Source organism: Equus asinus, chromosome 14 (genome assembly GCF_041296235.1).
Source record: "Equus asinus isolate D_3611 breed Donkey chromosome 14, EquAss-T2T_v2, whole genome shotgun sequence".
Classification (NCBI taxonomy): domain Eukaryota; kingdom Metazoa; phylum Chordata; class Mammalia; order Perissodactyla; family Equidae; genus Equus; species Equus asinus.
The window spans coordinates 30,367,630-30,383,590 of NC_091803.1; the positions used below are offsets into that span (position 1 = coordinate 30,367,630).

The 15,961-nt window shown below is 51.1% G+C and overlaps 1 protein-coding gene across 1 annotated transcript in view; it reads right to left on the bottom strand.

The window, feature by feature from the left end:
• HS3ST2 (heparan sulfate-glucosamine 3-sulfotransferase 2) overlaps nt 1-14,082 on the bottom strand; it is an 81,733-nt gene extending 67,651 nt beyond the window's left edge. Inside the window, exon 1 of the mRNA XM_014864746.3 lies at nt 13,148-14,082. Within this exon, the coding sequence (XP_014720232.2) occupies nt 13,148-13,632 (485 nt within the window). The 5' untranslated portion in view covers nt 13,633-14,082. The remainder of the gene's footprint in view (nt 1-13,147) is intronic.
• Nucleotides 14,083-15,961: the final 1,879 nt, after the last annotated feature.

The window sequence follows — 15,961 nt, forward strand, 5'->3', positions numbered from 1 at the left end:
AGGCAAAGCCAGGATGATCTCCCAGCTCCTCCTCCAATGGTTCATGCATCCAGGCTCTCAATACTGATCATGCAACCAATCCCAACAGACTTCCCTTCACCTCGACTTTAAACGGAATCGTGCCAGGCCTGACACAATTCATTCTCCTGAGGGGCAGCTGCCTTCTCTGCTCCATCATGCTCTTCTCACTCCAGCCTCCTCTGCCCCGCTGTCCAATGTTCTTCTGTCATTCTGCAAGCGCCAACTACTGACCAAGACTGAACAGAAATTTTTCCAGGCTCATCTTTATGGTCCACCTCTGCCCATCCCTTCCTTTGCTTGTCAGCAAGATCCTACTCTCCAGGTTGGACTTCCATCTACACCAAACCACTGAATCAAAGAGGCATTAGCCTTCTATGGAAGCAAGGTCAGCTCTAAAACATCAACATCTGAGCATCTCTACCCTATCCAGGTGACTGAAGCCAAGAGAAGTGGGTAGAAGGATGAAGAGCTCTGAGCTGTTCTGAATATGGCATTGTAGTTGGGCATAGTGACTGAGCTGAAGCGAGCTTCAATCCCATGGAGAAGTAGTTTGGAGCAACGATGGCATCACAAATTCAAAATCCTTAGGGGCTCCATGGGCACATACATGAATGACATAAGGAGCAATGAGGACTGCTGGCTCCCTCCCTGGGTGCCAGTTCTACAACCAAATGGGTTTCTCCAACCTTGGGTCATCCTAGCTCCCAATTCTTCTCCTCCTCATTGGTCTAACTGATAAGACTCCAGCTTTCCCTACCTTGACAAAGGTCCACGTTATGCCTCTTGTCTTCCAGGCATGCCCATCGGCTTAGCGATGGTCATACCTCCTCCAAGCACAATCCAGGAAGAGGGACCCACAACAATAATGAAATCTAACACTTATGACACTGAATCACTACAAGAACCTAGGAGACGGGAACATATAACATCCTCATCTTATATAGGAGAAACCAAAGCTTAGAAAGGTGAAGCGGCTTACCCCACAGCTAATACGTGGCAGAGGCAGGATTACAAAGCAGTAGAACTTGCTTCTAAGGACCACCCTCTTAGAATCCAGAAAGGAAAGCTTACAGGTAACATTCAGCCCACAAACATGTTCGGTTTGGTCCACAAGTGTTCTATAAAAGTTGTGAATCAGTAAGACACAATTATAAATTAACAGTTCACATTTTTGTTAAACGCCTTTTCAAGTTTTCTTCTAAAAAAGAAAAAGCCTAGAAGATCTGGCAATATAGGAATGGCAAAAAATCTGTTGGGATTGACTAGTGGTTGTTCCTCTCTAAATGGGGCAAGTGCCTTCTCCAGATGGGACTTGTCTAAATGGGAAAAATCCACCCCCCTTATTGTTTCACAGCCAGCTTCATTCACTCATGTACGTGCCCACAGAGTGTCGGCAGGATGCTGAGTTTGCGATGCCATCGCTGCCCTACACTGCTTCTCCATGGGACAGAAGCTCTCTGCAGCTGGGTCACCGCCCCGGGCTCACAGTGCCATATTCAAAACCACTCAGAGCTCGCCATCCTTCCACATACTTCCCTCGGCATCAGCCACCTGGATAGGGTAGAGGCGCTCAGAGTTTCATATTTGAGAGATGTCCCCTTGCTTGCAGAGTTGTCACTTGAATGACGTCCAAATTCGAGTACCTATGAAAACGGCTTTGACGTAAGACCTCCCAGAGTCATTTATGCCTGTTTCTTCCTCTTCATCCTTGGCAGGAAAGAACAAGTGAATTAAGTCAAGTGTTTTCCCTCCCAGAGAAATGACCGGCAGAGATTTGGCCAAGTTGTCTCCAAATTTCTGGTTAATGGTGGTGTTCGTGCTAGAGAAAATACGAGAGAAGGGGCTTACAGTAGGGGTTTTGCCACCACAGAGCTTTGCAATGACTTAACTCATTTTTCACGGAATTAATAATTCAGATCCCACACTGTTTCAGCCAGAAGTGGCCATACGCTGCAGAGAGTTTAACCAACCACTTCTGAAAATGGAGATTGATCCCGGGAAATGCTACCTCCACTTTAAGCCATCTTGCTTGAGCAAAATGAAAACTGTTAGATGATTTCATATCTTCATTAAAACCATCAAAGCAGAAACACACTGCAAAGAGGCTGCCAAAGCAGAGAACATTCCCCATGCTTCAGCAGCTTTGGGGAAGTCGGGGAGGTTCAGACCCCGATTATCTTGCAGGAAGGTATTATGGTGTTCAATTCCATTTGAAGGAAACCACACATATGAGCCCCCTAAGTCTAGCAATGCCATCAAGGTCATGCTATCTAGTCATGCACGTTGACGAGGCTGGAACAAGAATGGGAAACTGAGTGACACACACAACGAGTGACATGTGCCTTTTCTGGGTTGGAACAAAGCTAATTCAACCTTCAAAGAATTTCAAGAAGTTACCTAAGAATACTGCATTTATATGTATATATATAAAGGGCCTAGAAGACCCCCTAGAAAGAGGGATTATGCCATCTCCCACCTATTTAGGGGTCACCCTGAAGCCTCTAAGTTATAGTAGGACATGACTCCTTTCTTTGGTTAGTTCAAGGACACCTACAGATAGACACGGCCAGTCAAGGCAGGGATTGTACTGAGAAGTATGTTAGCTTCAAACCCCAGCCTGTCACTTGTAAGGGTCCGAAGGACAGCAAACCCTTGATAAATGTCATCATCACCAGCAGCAGCGCCATCATTATCATCATCATCATCACCATCTTCCTTGATTCCTCTCTCTTACACCTTGCCCCGTGCCATCCATCAGCAAATCCCACAAGTGTCCCTTTGGAATGCACCCAGCGTCTCCCTACTTCTCACCCCTCCACCAACCATTACCACAGCAGAAGCCTCCAACCAGTTGCCCTGCTTCCATCCTCGCTCCCCTACATAGCAGCCCAAGAGATCCCTTGAAAATGTAAGTCAGGCCATATGACTCCTTAGCTCAAAACCACCCAATATCTCCTCATTCACTCAGAGCAGAAGCCAAAGTTCTCGCAATGGCCGACGAGGCCCTGCAGGATCTGGCCCCAGCTACCTCTCCAAACTTACTTCCCATCACTCTCCTCCTTGCTCACACCCCTCCAGTCATATTGGCCTCTAGATTTTCCTCAGTCATACCAGCTGCTCTGCTGTCCTCAGAGCCTTTGCCTCTCTTTCTCCCCCTGCCTAGAATGTTCTTCGCCCAGATCACAGCATGTGTTGCCCCTTCACCTCCTTCAGGTCTTTGCTCCAATATCACCTTCCTACCCACCCTATCTCAAATTACACCCTCCCACCCACCACGCACTCTGTCCTCTCCCTCTATTTCCTCCACAGCCCTCTTCACCATCCGACGTAGATATGATTGACTTCTTCGTGTACTGACCATCTCCTTCCCACCATAGAAAGGAAGCCCCATAGGAGGGACTTTAGTCTGTTTTTTCACTGCTCCCTCTGCAGTGACTATAACAGTGCCTGGTACAGAGTAGGTGCTCAATAAATATCTTGTGAAGTGATGGCCGAGTCACCAGCATCTGCGTCCTGCATCCTCCCACGCAGTCTCCCGAGACCCATGTGTGAAAAGCCTAATAAAGCAGGGGGCCAGTTGGTGGCCTTGGTACAGACTCACCAATTCCTAGCCATCCCTCTTATCTAAGTATATACACTCAACAACTATTTATTGAGCACCTACTGTGTGTCAGGCATTGTTCTGAGCTCCAAGGATACAGGCACGAACAGGACAGACAAGATCCCACTCTCAGGGAGTTATCAGTCTAGTGGGGGAGACAGAAAGTAAGAGGAAAAATGAACAACACAATTTCAGATTGCAATAAGAAGTACGAAGCAAATAAAGAAGGTGGTGATGAGAGAGAGGGGGGGATGGGGAGGGTGAGCCAGCTCAGATTGGGCGGCTAAGGCTGAGGGCTTCTTTGAGGAGGTGACATTTGAGCTGGAACCTGCGCGCTGAGAAGCAGCAAGCTCTAGGATGCTTTGGGGCAAGAGTGATCAGGCAGAGGAAACAGTAAATGCAAATGACCTAAAGCTTAGGCATCACCTCCCCGCAAAGCCTCTCCGACCCACCGCAGGTGGGGGCCCCTCCTCGGCGACCCTGCAATGCCGGGGGAAGTATTCTCTCTCAGCAAGTCTTGCTATTGAACTTGTCTGCCCCTCCCACTCTTTAAAGGAGAGATCCTTTTCCTCATCTTCATTTTTTTTTTTTTTTGGAGGAAGATTAGCCCTGAGCTGACTACCGCCAATCCTCCTCTTTTTGCTGAGGAAGACTGGCCCTGAGCTAACATCCATGCCCATCTTCCTCTACTTTATATGCGGGATGCCTGCCACAGCATGGCTTGCCAAGCAGTGCCATGTCCATACCCGGGATCCGAACCGGCGAACCCTGGGCCGCTGAAGCAGAACATGTGCAGTTAACTACTGTGCCACTGGTCCGGCCCCCCTCATCTTCATTTTTTCAGGGCTTAGCCCAGTGCCTGGCATATAGCAGGTGGTTAATAAATGCGTACAGAACTAAAGTGATCCAAAACAACTTTATTTTGCAATTTGACTGTAATCAGAGATGAAACTGTGGGACGAATGTATTCAGAAACGGCATTCCTATGGGGCCACCCTCATCAACCACCACCTGTGAAAATCCTATCTGCCCACTGAGACCCAAATAACATACAACCTCCTCCAGGAAGCCTTCCAAAAGTCCCTCTATTGGATTTTGTCTCCTTTCTGCGCTACTGTAGTTCTGCTTGTATCTCTATTATGGTACTTTCACCACCTGACTTGCGTAGAAATTTTCCATGAACATCTCATAACCCCATCAAACTGCAAAGAGCCCAGGGGCAGGACCTGTGTCCTATTCACGTCTAGGTCCTCAGCACTTAGCTCAATAAAGGTACGATGAAAAACTCAATGACTAATAATGACAGCTAACACTTGCTGGACCCCTTCCGCACGCCAGGAATTTTCTGAGCTCTTTACCATGTTGCTCCTCATTCAGTCCTCACAGCAGCTTGATGCGGTTGGTGACGATTTGTCTCAGCGAGCAGATGGAACTGGGGCACAGAGAAGCCACCGGTTGGCGGACACACACCTAGCAGACAGCGGAACTGAGACTCCAACTCATTCATTCTGATTCGAGATCCTGAGCTTTTAGTCACTGTGCTGAGACTGTCGTCCCTCGCTTTCTGTCTCCTTATCTCCATTTTGAGTTCATCTCACCTGCGCCTTTTGAATCTGGGCTGCTCTCCCTCCCTCCGAGAGGATCCCTCTTCTCTATGCTCCCTCAGGAGCCCTCCTCCACGAGAGGCACTGTTTCAATGCCTGCTCATCTCTCCACCAGCCTCAGGCTCCATCTGGGATTCCTTCACCCAGCAGTGAGCATGGAGGCCGGGGGGACCCTGAGCTAGCAGGAAACCCCCTCCTCATCAGTGTGGATGATTATTTGCCCAACTAAAGGCAAACCTGGAGAGCTCTGCTGTCATGGACACCCTCTAAGTTGCTTCTGTTAACAATATATGGGAAGTCCCAAGGACAATTGTCTCCAGCGCAGCTCCTTCTATGCAGCTAAGCAAGTATGCACAAAGGAAAGACATTGTCTTCCCCTCTTTATTCAGTGAGATTAAACTGAGGAAGCAAAAGTGACACCTGCCCTGCCGCTATGTCTAATGAAGCCTCACATCCCGCATCGCAGGGTGGAAGTAAAGGAACTTTGCATCCTGAGATTTTAAAAACACACCCTATCTCACAACTTTATCTCTGATTTTTGCAACACTGACGCCTGCAGGCACATCATGACCTATGTAGATCTGATAACCACGGGGGAGACTGCAGACTTTCCACCAGTGAGAACAGTGAAGAAACCAACGGGAGGCTTGTGGGGTTTTTTTTCTTTTAAATACCCGCTACACCCTGTTCTTCTGAAGGCTAGACTTATCCTGTAAATACTGCAAGTCAAAATACTTTTCCTAATGTCCATATTTGTTCTGAGTTTTCCTCTGGCTTGTCTCTTCCAATCATTAACACATCAAAGGAATCTGAAAGCTGGAAATATCACTGGATTTACTGAAGCTGGATTTTCTGCAAACTCTGGCAGTTTCCCACCATGTTGGTGTACAGCCCACCTTGGTAACTGTAGGTACTACACAGACCTACTAAATATCACCGAATCACATCGTGAGACAAGGTATTATCTTTTCCACTTCACTTTCATTCTTCCTGATTACATCAAGGAGAAAAGTCTCACATTGATATCAGTATTTCTTTAACTGCTCTTACTAGTATCCCCTAATGTCCTCTTTTAAACAAAGATAGAGCAGGCTGCAGGGTTGGAACATTCTAGCCACCTTAGGTAGCAAAAATTCAATAGCATTGTTTTGTCTTCAATCTATTTATTTTTATGATTACTTTCTAATTATGGCAAGTGATGCTGGTTTTCCACTTAGGGTGGTTTTTAAATAAAGTTTTTTTAAAAAAAATATATATTTAGCCATATTTGCATAATTTGTATTAGATTTACAAATGCACAGCACATCTCTAGAAGGACACAAAAATGGACACCTGTGATGCTTCTGGGAAGAAGTACATGGTGGGGAGACAGGGGTGGGAAGGAGGAGAATAATTTTCATTGAGTATCCTTTGTTGCTTCTGAAGTTTGTATTATGTGAATATTATCTATCCTAAAACATACACACTAAAGGGAAAAATAAGCCTAGTTCTTTATGAAAAATTATAATTTTTAAATGCATTAACTTAAAAATATTAAGGAAATAATAGTAGAGGTCATGCCAGGTTTTGGCATATCGGAAGGCAGTACAAGAATGTCTGATGCCTGGAAAACTCATTTCAGAGAACGTGGGAGCGATGCAACCCCTCATAAGACGGCAGTAAGAGGTCCTCAGGCCTCCACCCAGTGCAGACACCCCTAATTGACTTACTCATGGCAGCTGGTGGCCGTGGGCACTGAGATGGGACCATTATTAGTGCCTCTGATTCCAAAGCGTGGGAGGACACTCCCAATGGACTTGTGCCAGGAAATCCATGTGATGCTCGAGCCCCAGATAACCCAACCAGAACCTCTGGCCCATGTTCCTTGGAAGAATATGCTCAGTAATAACCCTCTGCCCCCATCCCTATGCCATCATCCTCCTGAGAAAGACCGCATCATTGGACGAACAGCCCAGCTGTGTAGCTTGACAGGCAGCAATTACCTCTGAAATGCTAAGTTATTTCCACTCACTGGTGGCTTTTACCCACCTCGTCAAGCTGCCCATGGACTACAAAGCACTTCAGCCCATCAGTGCAGCCCATCAGGAGAGGAAAGTGGCAGCAGAGCTGGCCTACAGCAGCCTGGCACTGAGCCTGGCAAATGGTAGGCGTCTGACAAATAAATGGATTAACCCGCCCCGGGGTTAGCTCTGGAGGACATACTGAGTCCCACAGGTTTAGTTCGGCTGCGTGACCTTTCAGACCCCTCCAGCCTGACTCACAGTCCACGTGCTTGTCTACCCACTGCCCCTGCACATAGAGACAGCCTCCCCTCCAAGCCCTCCAGGGGACCCCACCAATAGGGAGCTGTGTGCTCCGGCCCCCTCCGCACCTACTCTGTCACTCAGTCATTCAGGAATGACTCATGGAGGTCTAACCAAAGGGAAGACAGTTAATCTGCAGTCCTGCACGCCAGACGCATGGAGCGTTAGCAAGCACGCAGGTACAGCACCTGATGGGCACTGACTCTGCCCTGAACTTGTTAGAGACTCTTGGATGTGCCTCCAAATCCCCGGGCGGTACGGCAGGCCATGAAGAACATGCCCACCACAGCATCTTGTTATCTCCTGCTGGGCATCAGCCCACCCTTTCCCTCATTTCAGGACAGAGGCTTTCAGGGAGATGGCTCGGGTAACAATCAAAAATCTACAATGGGTACTGCTCCTTGACCAATCAGAAGAGACCCCTGCTGGCCGCAGAGACAAGCAGAGTCTCAGGGGCTCCTTGCTGTGCCAGGTATTTGCCACCTAGTCGCTGGCTCTTTAGAAAGTCCAGTGGGTCTCAAAACAGAGGCCGCGCTGGGGGAGAGAGTTTCCATCCCATATGGAAGCATCATATCTCATTGAATCTAAGAGCCCAGCAATCCTCAGATACATCCTAATTTCAGAGATGTTAAAATGTGAAAAAAAATGTGCTTCTTAGAATCTCTGATAAGCGATATTTTCACATTTTAGCATCCAAAATAGCCGTAACAATGTGTGCTGGCTGAAAGGCACTGGGCCCGTCAGGGGCTTTTCCCCCTAAATATCCACATACCAAAAGCCTTGGGGAAAGCCGGGTCTCCATTCCAGGCTCTTCCACTGTCCCTCTAAGCTCCAGGGGGATGTGAAGCCAGCTCTTCAAGAGCCTCCTTGAGCAATGACAGCTCTGCTTGCCCATTCTGAATGTGTCTCGGTGCCTGACAAGATCCGTACACGTGCTGGAACTATTGTATCTCCAGCGTGCTTCGAAGCTACACGATGGATGGGCAAATTCATGGACTCAATGGTTTCATTTAGTCAGTGTGCATGACATCCTCCCGGACTGAGGCTGGAAAACTCCTTACGAAGACGTGTGTCTATACAGACACGGTAATTGTGTACGCGTGTGGGGCGCACATGCACACACGTCTGTGCACACTCGACGAGCATGGATCAATCTGTGTCACTTGTTGACCAGTTTGTTAAAGACAGTAAAGCCTTCTGCATTAACTACTGCATACAGGAGGCCACTTGCCTCTGCCTTTGGTTTTATTTCTTCCTAAAGTTTGCCTTTCTAGAGTTTGGCTTTGCCACTAGAATTTGATTTCCTGACTGAAATGAGCTGAATAAGGTGATAAACATTATTCTGTGCTTTTAATCTTTCTTACTTAGACTATTGCCTGCAGGGCAAATGTTGTGTCTTCTTTGCCTCACACCATCCCAAGAACACCATCAACGCTGAACAAATAAATAACCAGCATTGTGAAGTGGAGTCTAAAATTTACAGAACGGGCTTATCTATCAAGATTTGACACCAGAGCACAGAGTCGATTATCACATATTAACTTGCTCTTGTTGGCATTTCAATGCATTTAGAGAAATTCACTTCCTCTCCACACTGCTCCCCCAACACCCCCCACCACCACCACCACGCCCATCGCTGAAAACTAGCAAAATGGAGAACACTTCACACAAAACTCAGCCTCCCCTAAGACTCAAAAAACTACTGAACAATACACAGCTTTTACCTCTTTATAAAAGATGAAGACCCACACCCAACCTTTGGGGAATGACAGCATCCTAAAGATAATCTTCAATTGGGAGAAGCATTTCACATACATTGTCTTACTTGATGTTCACAAGATTGTAAAGCAGGTCAGGCAGCATTCCCATCTTAAAGGTGAGCAAACTGACACCCAGAAATGTGAAGGGGACGTTTTATCAACACAGAGGAAGGGAGGGAGGATGAAAAAGAAAATTGCAGCAGAGCTGAAAGCAGAACTTCAGACCAGGGCCCTTCCAGTCTATCATGGAATTACTTTTCTAGCCATCAATTAATTCCTCAGCCCCATCTGGTAACAGCAGCAGGGACGGAAACCAACAGTTTTAACACTACTAGAACTGACGGTAAGCACGGAAGTGTCGGTAGTGCTGCAGCCGGAGTAACAGTGGCCACAGTAACATTCCTACCTCATCTTTACGTACCATTGAACTCTGAGGGCACTTTCACAGAGACCATTTCATTCATCCTTCGAAACAACCTTCTATGAGAGTTACTACAGGCCTATCCTGGTTCCCTTGTCAGTCAGCGTGGTCTCGCTTTGCCACCTGTCCAAGCAGCTAGCCAACCCCACCCTGCAGGCCCAGCTGCTACCTTGGGGAGGAAATTGGGAGGGGGACTCAGGCCAGATGCACAGGTGAGGTAAGCCTCATGATGGATCTCAGACAAATAGCGAGGGGAGGGGTCCCACCACAGAGGGCTGCGCTCTCCTAGGGTGGCCTGAAGGGGCTGGTTCCCAAGAGAGGGCTCAGGCTGGGGCAAGACAGGTGCAGACTCTTTCTCCCGGTCTCTCTGGCCGATGGTGTCTCTCTGACTGTACCACTCTGCCTGCAGGCACCACATGTTTGTCACCTCCTGGTTTCTCTCCATTTACTCACAGAAAGAAGTCTCTCCTTTGGAGTGAGAGTTAAGCTTTGGATTTTTCCACTGTCTATCTGATTTGGGTCCCTGGACCCAGGCGGTTATCCCCAGGGGCTCAGCCGTGGGCATATTTAATGAGATCCACTGCCCACAACTCTGGAGCCCACCCTCGGAAAACACAGTCCACCACAGTGGACGCAAGGGCTCTTTGGCCATATCTACCTCGTGGACACTGGCTTTATGGTGACAAGCTGCGCAGAGCAATGGTTAGAGCACGTGGCTGGAAATGCACACATGCACACACAGACACACACACATGTATCTTTGTGGGATATTGTATGCCAGTGACTTCTGATCCTAAATTTCATCCACATGCTGTGTCCCCAGATCCCGATGCTCTCTCTTTCTGGGGTTGCAGTTTTCACATCTGTCAAATAACAGAGGCAGTGGGCAGAAGAGGAGCATATCACCTGCCATCCAAACCCATGGAATTCGGGAATAAAGTGAAAACATGGGTTTTAAAGGATCCCAGAAATCTCCATCATTTCTGCAATTATGCATACTACTTGAGTGATAATAAAGGATCAAACATATACAGAGAAATGTTGAGACAATTACGGAAAAACCGTCCAAATGGGGCAGTATTACTTTAGGCAGAAATGGCAAGCCAGCTGAAACCCTTGACTCCGAGGGTGTGGATTTGCAACTGAGAGAAGTACAGATCACAGAGCTCTCTCCTGACAGTAGGTGCCCAGCCTTCCTGGGGAAGTGATGGGCATGGGGCAATTAGTACCAGGCCTCCAGGCTAATTGTTCTTTTAGAAATATAAAGGGGGAAAGGGAGGGTAAGTCAGACCCTGGGAAGTAGCGGGGAGTAGAGAGAGAAGTGGAGCTGTCAGTGTGCTTGATGTTAAATAAAACCTACCAAGACTCAGCTGAGAATTTTAGCAGAATCCAAATGTGCTATAAAAAAAAAAAAAAAGGCACGGCTCCCATCTCTAAGGTTCACAGCTAAGCTGGCTTAGAATCACACATGCCAAGGTTAAAAATAAAAAGCAGCCATCCCTGAATGACACGGGCTCCGGGAAGGAAGCCTGAGCTAGGGTGTTTGGGGGCGGCGTGAGGGGAGGGGAGCACAGAGACTGGGTGCAGGGGATGGGTGTTTAATGGGGGGCACAATATCGAAAAGCCTCATGGTCAGAATTTTGCTGTTTTGCGCTTAAAAGGCACTTCACATGGGCAAACGGCTTCGTAACGATCTTCAGATTTCCCACTGAGGACAGCCTGCCGTGCATCAGTGTGACCGCGATGACTCACACAGGGCTCTGCTGCTCGCTGCCTTTGCCTCCCCTGCCCTGGGTCTGGCTCCCGCGTTGTCCCCGACACCTCGTACACCCAGAGGGGATGCCTGTGGGTCACAGCTGGGGAAGCACCAGACCTGCCACTCTGTGCCACCCTATTCCATTAAGCTGGCATAATGGTGCTGGGACCACCCGCAGGCCAGCTATCCCCTGCTGGGCTCCACTGGAGACAGACCCTGTCTGCCTGCTGAGGACGGTTTGTGCCCCTTGCCCCCACAACCACGACCACCGCAGGCCAGGGCTAACTGGCAAAGGTGACAAGTCGGCCCTGTTGCCCTCTTTCTTGTAAATCCAAGGTCCCCTATTATGAACCCAGTGGGGTCCCCCTTCCTATGAAGTTGTCCTTTGTCCAAAATGCTTACGACTTTCTATTTCCTAAACGGTTTACTTTTATAAAAATAAAAAAACTAGCATCAGCTACTGTGTCAGCCTCCATGCCACCCCTCCCCAGTTCCATCATTATGCAGACACTTCCAGAAAGTCTTCAAGGGGTCAGGTGAATGGGAGAATTCTGTGACCTATGTGTTATGGGGAGCCCATACATCACCCCCTCCCCGGCCCCCCCCACTTCCACTCAGGGATGCCCTGATCAGGCCACATGTGGGCTAGTCCTACACCTCAGCACCATACAGGGCTTAGGAAGCAGATGGGCATTGAACGGTGGAGGGTGCCATCTTCCAGAAGCTTCAGGCTATCCCCAGACACCACCAGCCTGGGTGGCTCTCATGCTGGGCAGTGCAGTGGGGGGAGTGGACCGTGGACTTATGACTGTCTGCCCCTATGACACTAGCCAGCCTTCACATGAGGTGCCCACCAGTATCCCAGAGTCCACGTCCTGGCTGCTGGTTTAGAAGCACCGCCCAGTGCAAACTATCTATGCTACACTTTTAAAGCACTTTAGAAAGGCCTGGGGAAGCAGACACAGCGGGGACTGTTTTCCTGCCCATTGTGTTGGATGAGAAAATCGAGGCTCATGGAGTTTTAGGCATTTGCTCAAGCTAAGTGACAGAGCCAAGACTCAAATCCAGGGTTCCTGTCCACTACTCTAAGACCACTAATACAGGGTCGCAGCGCCTGGGGGTCTCAGCCCAGGTACAGCAGTAAATACCTGGAGCTGGGAACAGACTTCGAAGGCAGCTTTCTGATCCCGACGCCTCAGGGGACGTCCTCTCCTTCGGCCTGAACTATGGAGACCTCGCCCAAGCGCAGAGCCCTGCCGCAAGGGGGCCCTGTTCTGACTTTCCCTTCTCAGGGTCCTTCAGAGGCCAGGAAAGATGCGCCGAGGGTCAGCAGGGCGCTGTGTTCAGGCAGCACGTGTCCTGGCCTGTCCCTTCCCTGGGCACCCTGCCCCACCCCAAAGGCTGGACACGGAGCCGGCCTTCCAGCTCTCTGAGGTTTGGTTAGAGAGCTCCCTTCCCTTCTGGCGACTCCAAAGACAACTGCCCTTGGCAGTTAAAGAAACTGCGTGCCCATCTCCATAATCACTGGGAAGTTCCGGGTAAATCCTTCTGCTACAGTCTCCCCTTGTCAGCCTGAACGCACACAACGAGCCGGGTTAAGGACAAGAGACAGCGCAGGAGATGGTTCTAGGATGGAGCCGACGGGAGACTGGGCGCGCGGAGTGGGGCGCTCCCTCCTTACCTGTACCAGTCCAGCCCGCGGCCGTAGTTCCTGTCGAAGAAGTGGGGCTCCGTGCCCAAGGCCCGCACGTCCGGGTGCACGCGGATAAACTCCAGCACGGCCCGGGTGCCCCCCTTCTTCACCCCCACAATGAGGGCTTGGGGCAGCCGCTTGGTACCCAGCTTCGGGGAGCCGGAGTGGTTGGAACCGGAGAGGCGAGGGGCGGGCACCGCCGCGGCGGGTGCGCTGGGAGCGCTGGGCTCGCTGGGCGTCGGCCCCGGGGGATCACAGGGGCGGGACTTCTGGAGAAGTTTCTGGCCCCCTGCGCTGGGGCCGCGGAGACAGCGAGGCGCTCCGAGGAGGCGGCTCTGGCCGAGGTCGTCGCAGCAGCACAGGAGGCTGTAACACAGGTAAGTGCAGGAGAGCGAGAGCGTGAAGGCGAAGAGCAGCCTGCGCGCCCTCCGCGGCTGAGGTGGCCCCGCGCGGCCCAGGACCCTATAGGCCATGGCTCCATGGGCCCGCGCCGGGGGTCATGGTTTCCGAGGGGGCGCCGGCGGCGGAGCTGCTGTGGCCCTGCGGCCGCCTAGAGGGCTCGCGGGGCGCTGCCCGGGGCACGCGGGTCGGGCGAAGGGGGCGCCGTCTTCTCCAAGCGCTGCTGGCCGGGGCGCGCACCATGCCCAGGGATCCTGGGGACGGCGGCTCCCCGGGAAACAGGCGGCTGCGCTTCCGTCATCTCCCAGTCCTAGGCGCCGGGGCTCCGGGCAGCGGGGCGGCTCCTGGCGCTCCTCTGCTCTTAGGCGCGCCGGCTTCGGAGCGCGCCCAGCGCCCGAAGCCCCATTCCCGATCCTCGGAGCGCGGCGCACCGCACGCTCGGCGGCGGAGCGGCTGTGCCGGCTGGAGGGCAGACCGGTCGGTGGCGCTGGCGCCGGCCCCTTTCGGGCTCCTAGAGAAATGCCGAGCGGAGCGCTCTGCCGGCTCTATTTAAGGAGTCGCCTGACGTCAGCCGCGCGGGTCCCCCGAGCCCGCGCCCCGCCCGGGTACCTGGCCCGCCCCCTGCGCCCCTAGTCTCTTGCCTCTGCCAGCGACTCATCCACCCAAGGCCTTCCCAGCTCAGGCCGCTCCTTAAGGAGCCCTGGCCGGCTTGGGGTGGTGAGGGGAGGGTGTCGAGGCATTTAGTCCTACAGGAGCCTAGACACCCCCACCACTCTGGCCTCCCGACACCTAGGGGTGGGCCCCCAGGTCGAGATTGCGCCAACATCCAGACCCAGACATAGACCCAGGCGCAGACGCAAGCACCCTACAATGATAAACAGTCGAACCACACGCACGCACACACATACACAGGTACGCATCTACTCTGATCGGGACACACCCCCACACCCCACGCGGGGTCGGAGAGGGAGAAATCTCCCAACCTGGCCATAGAAACACCGACAGGGACACTCCGCCCCCCTGCACCCCAACCTTTCCAAACAGACACACATAGCCTGGAATCGGACATCGTGCCGTGTGCGCACACGCGCGGGACTGGGACACACGCCCTAGACGGGATGGGCGGAGGAGCCGATCGTGAGTGAGATTCCGTGACTGTTCATGGAACTCCTTAGCCCCCCGCGCGCTGACTCACACCCAGGCGGCTCGCTCTGTCTCACACCCATGAAGCATGCACCCCCACCCCACTGTCACTCCACCTCTCCCTGGGCCTGGCGCGAGAGCGAGCTCGAACTGGAGCGCACTCCGCGCCTGGCGGGTTCCTCTCTAGCGGCCGCCCCCTAGCGGCGCACTGCTCCGCGGGGAGCTGTTCAGCGTCCCACAGCGTCCCTAAAAAAAAAAAAGTCCAGGATGCTGAGGACTTCTTCACGCAGTGGCACAAGGAGGAGGAAACAGAGGTCGGAGAAGTCATCCAGGCGCAGTTCCACTTCGAAGGATTCCTAAGTGACTGCCCACAGGACAATTCTCAGTGACCATGCCCAGAACAGGCTTGAGTGAGCAACCCCAGTACTGCCCTGAGTGACCACAAAGTGGGTCAGAACCGGCCGTCAGAGCAGGTCTAAATGGCCATGGCCAAGAATGCAACTAAGATGTCACTCCGCAACAATGCCAAGTCACTGTGCCTAGGTGTTTGCCAAGCGAGTACCCCCATGGGATGTCTAAGTTGACTACCAGCATCCCCACCACCTGCCCCCAACTGAATATCTTTATTCAGGGTCTTTCTTTAGGGATAACCTGGTCAGGCTCTGTGGAACTTAGCCCAAGCCGGGGAATCTTTTGCCCCAAAACCAGTCCCATCCCTAGACACCTTAGGCCAATCTCTCTACTACAGATAGTAACTACCAGCTTTGTTTCCAGCACTCAGTATGTAACTCATTCAATACTCACCTCACCTGTGAGATTGGTACCATTAGCCCCACTTCACTTTGCTTCCTTAATCCTCATAGTAGCTAACATTTGAGTGCTTGTTTCGTGCCAGTAACATGCAGCTCACTTGACATGCACTACCTCGTTTATCTTTGGAGATAGGTATTATTATAATTCCTAATTTACAGACAGTGAGATTAAGACTTAATGAGCACATACTCAGTGATTGTCAGAGCTGGCATTAAACCCAGGCAGTCTGACTGCAAGATTCGAGCTCTTAATTACAGTGCTTTGCAGTTCCCTAACTTCTTTTGACCATTCCTCACATAATTCCATCCTAGGCTTCTCTCCCGGATGTAAAATAATTTGTCTATATAACTTCTAAAATCTGACACCTGGGACTGAATGAGGAATTCCGGGTATGACTGGAAAGTTCAGCAGGACTCTTCACCTCCCTTCTGTAAACTCTATTTTTAC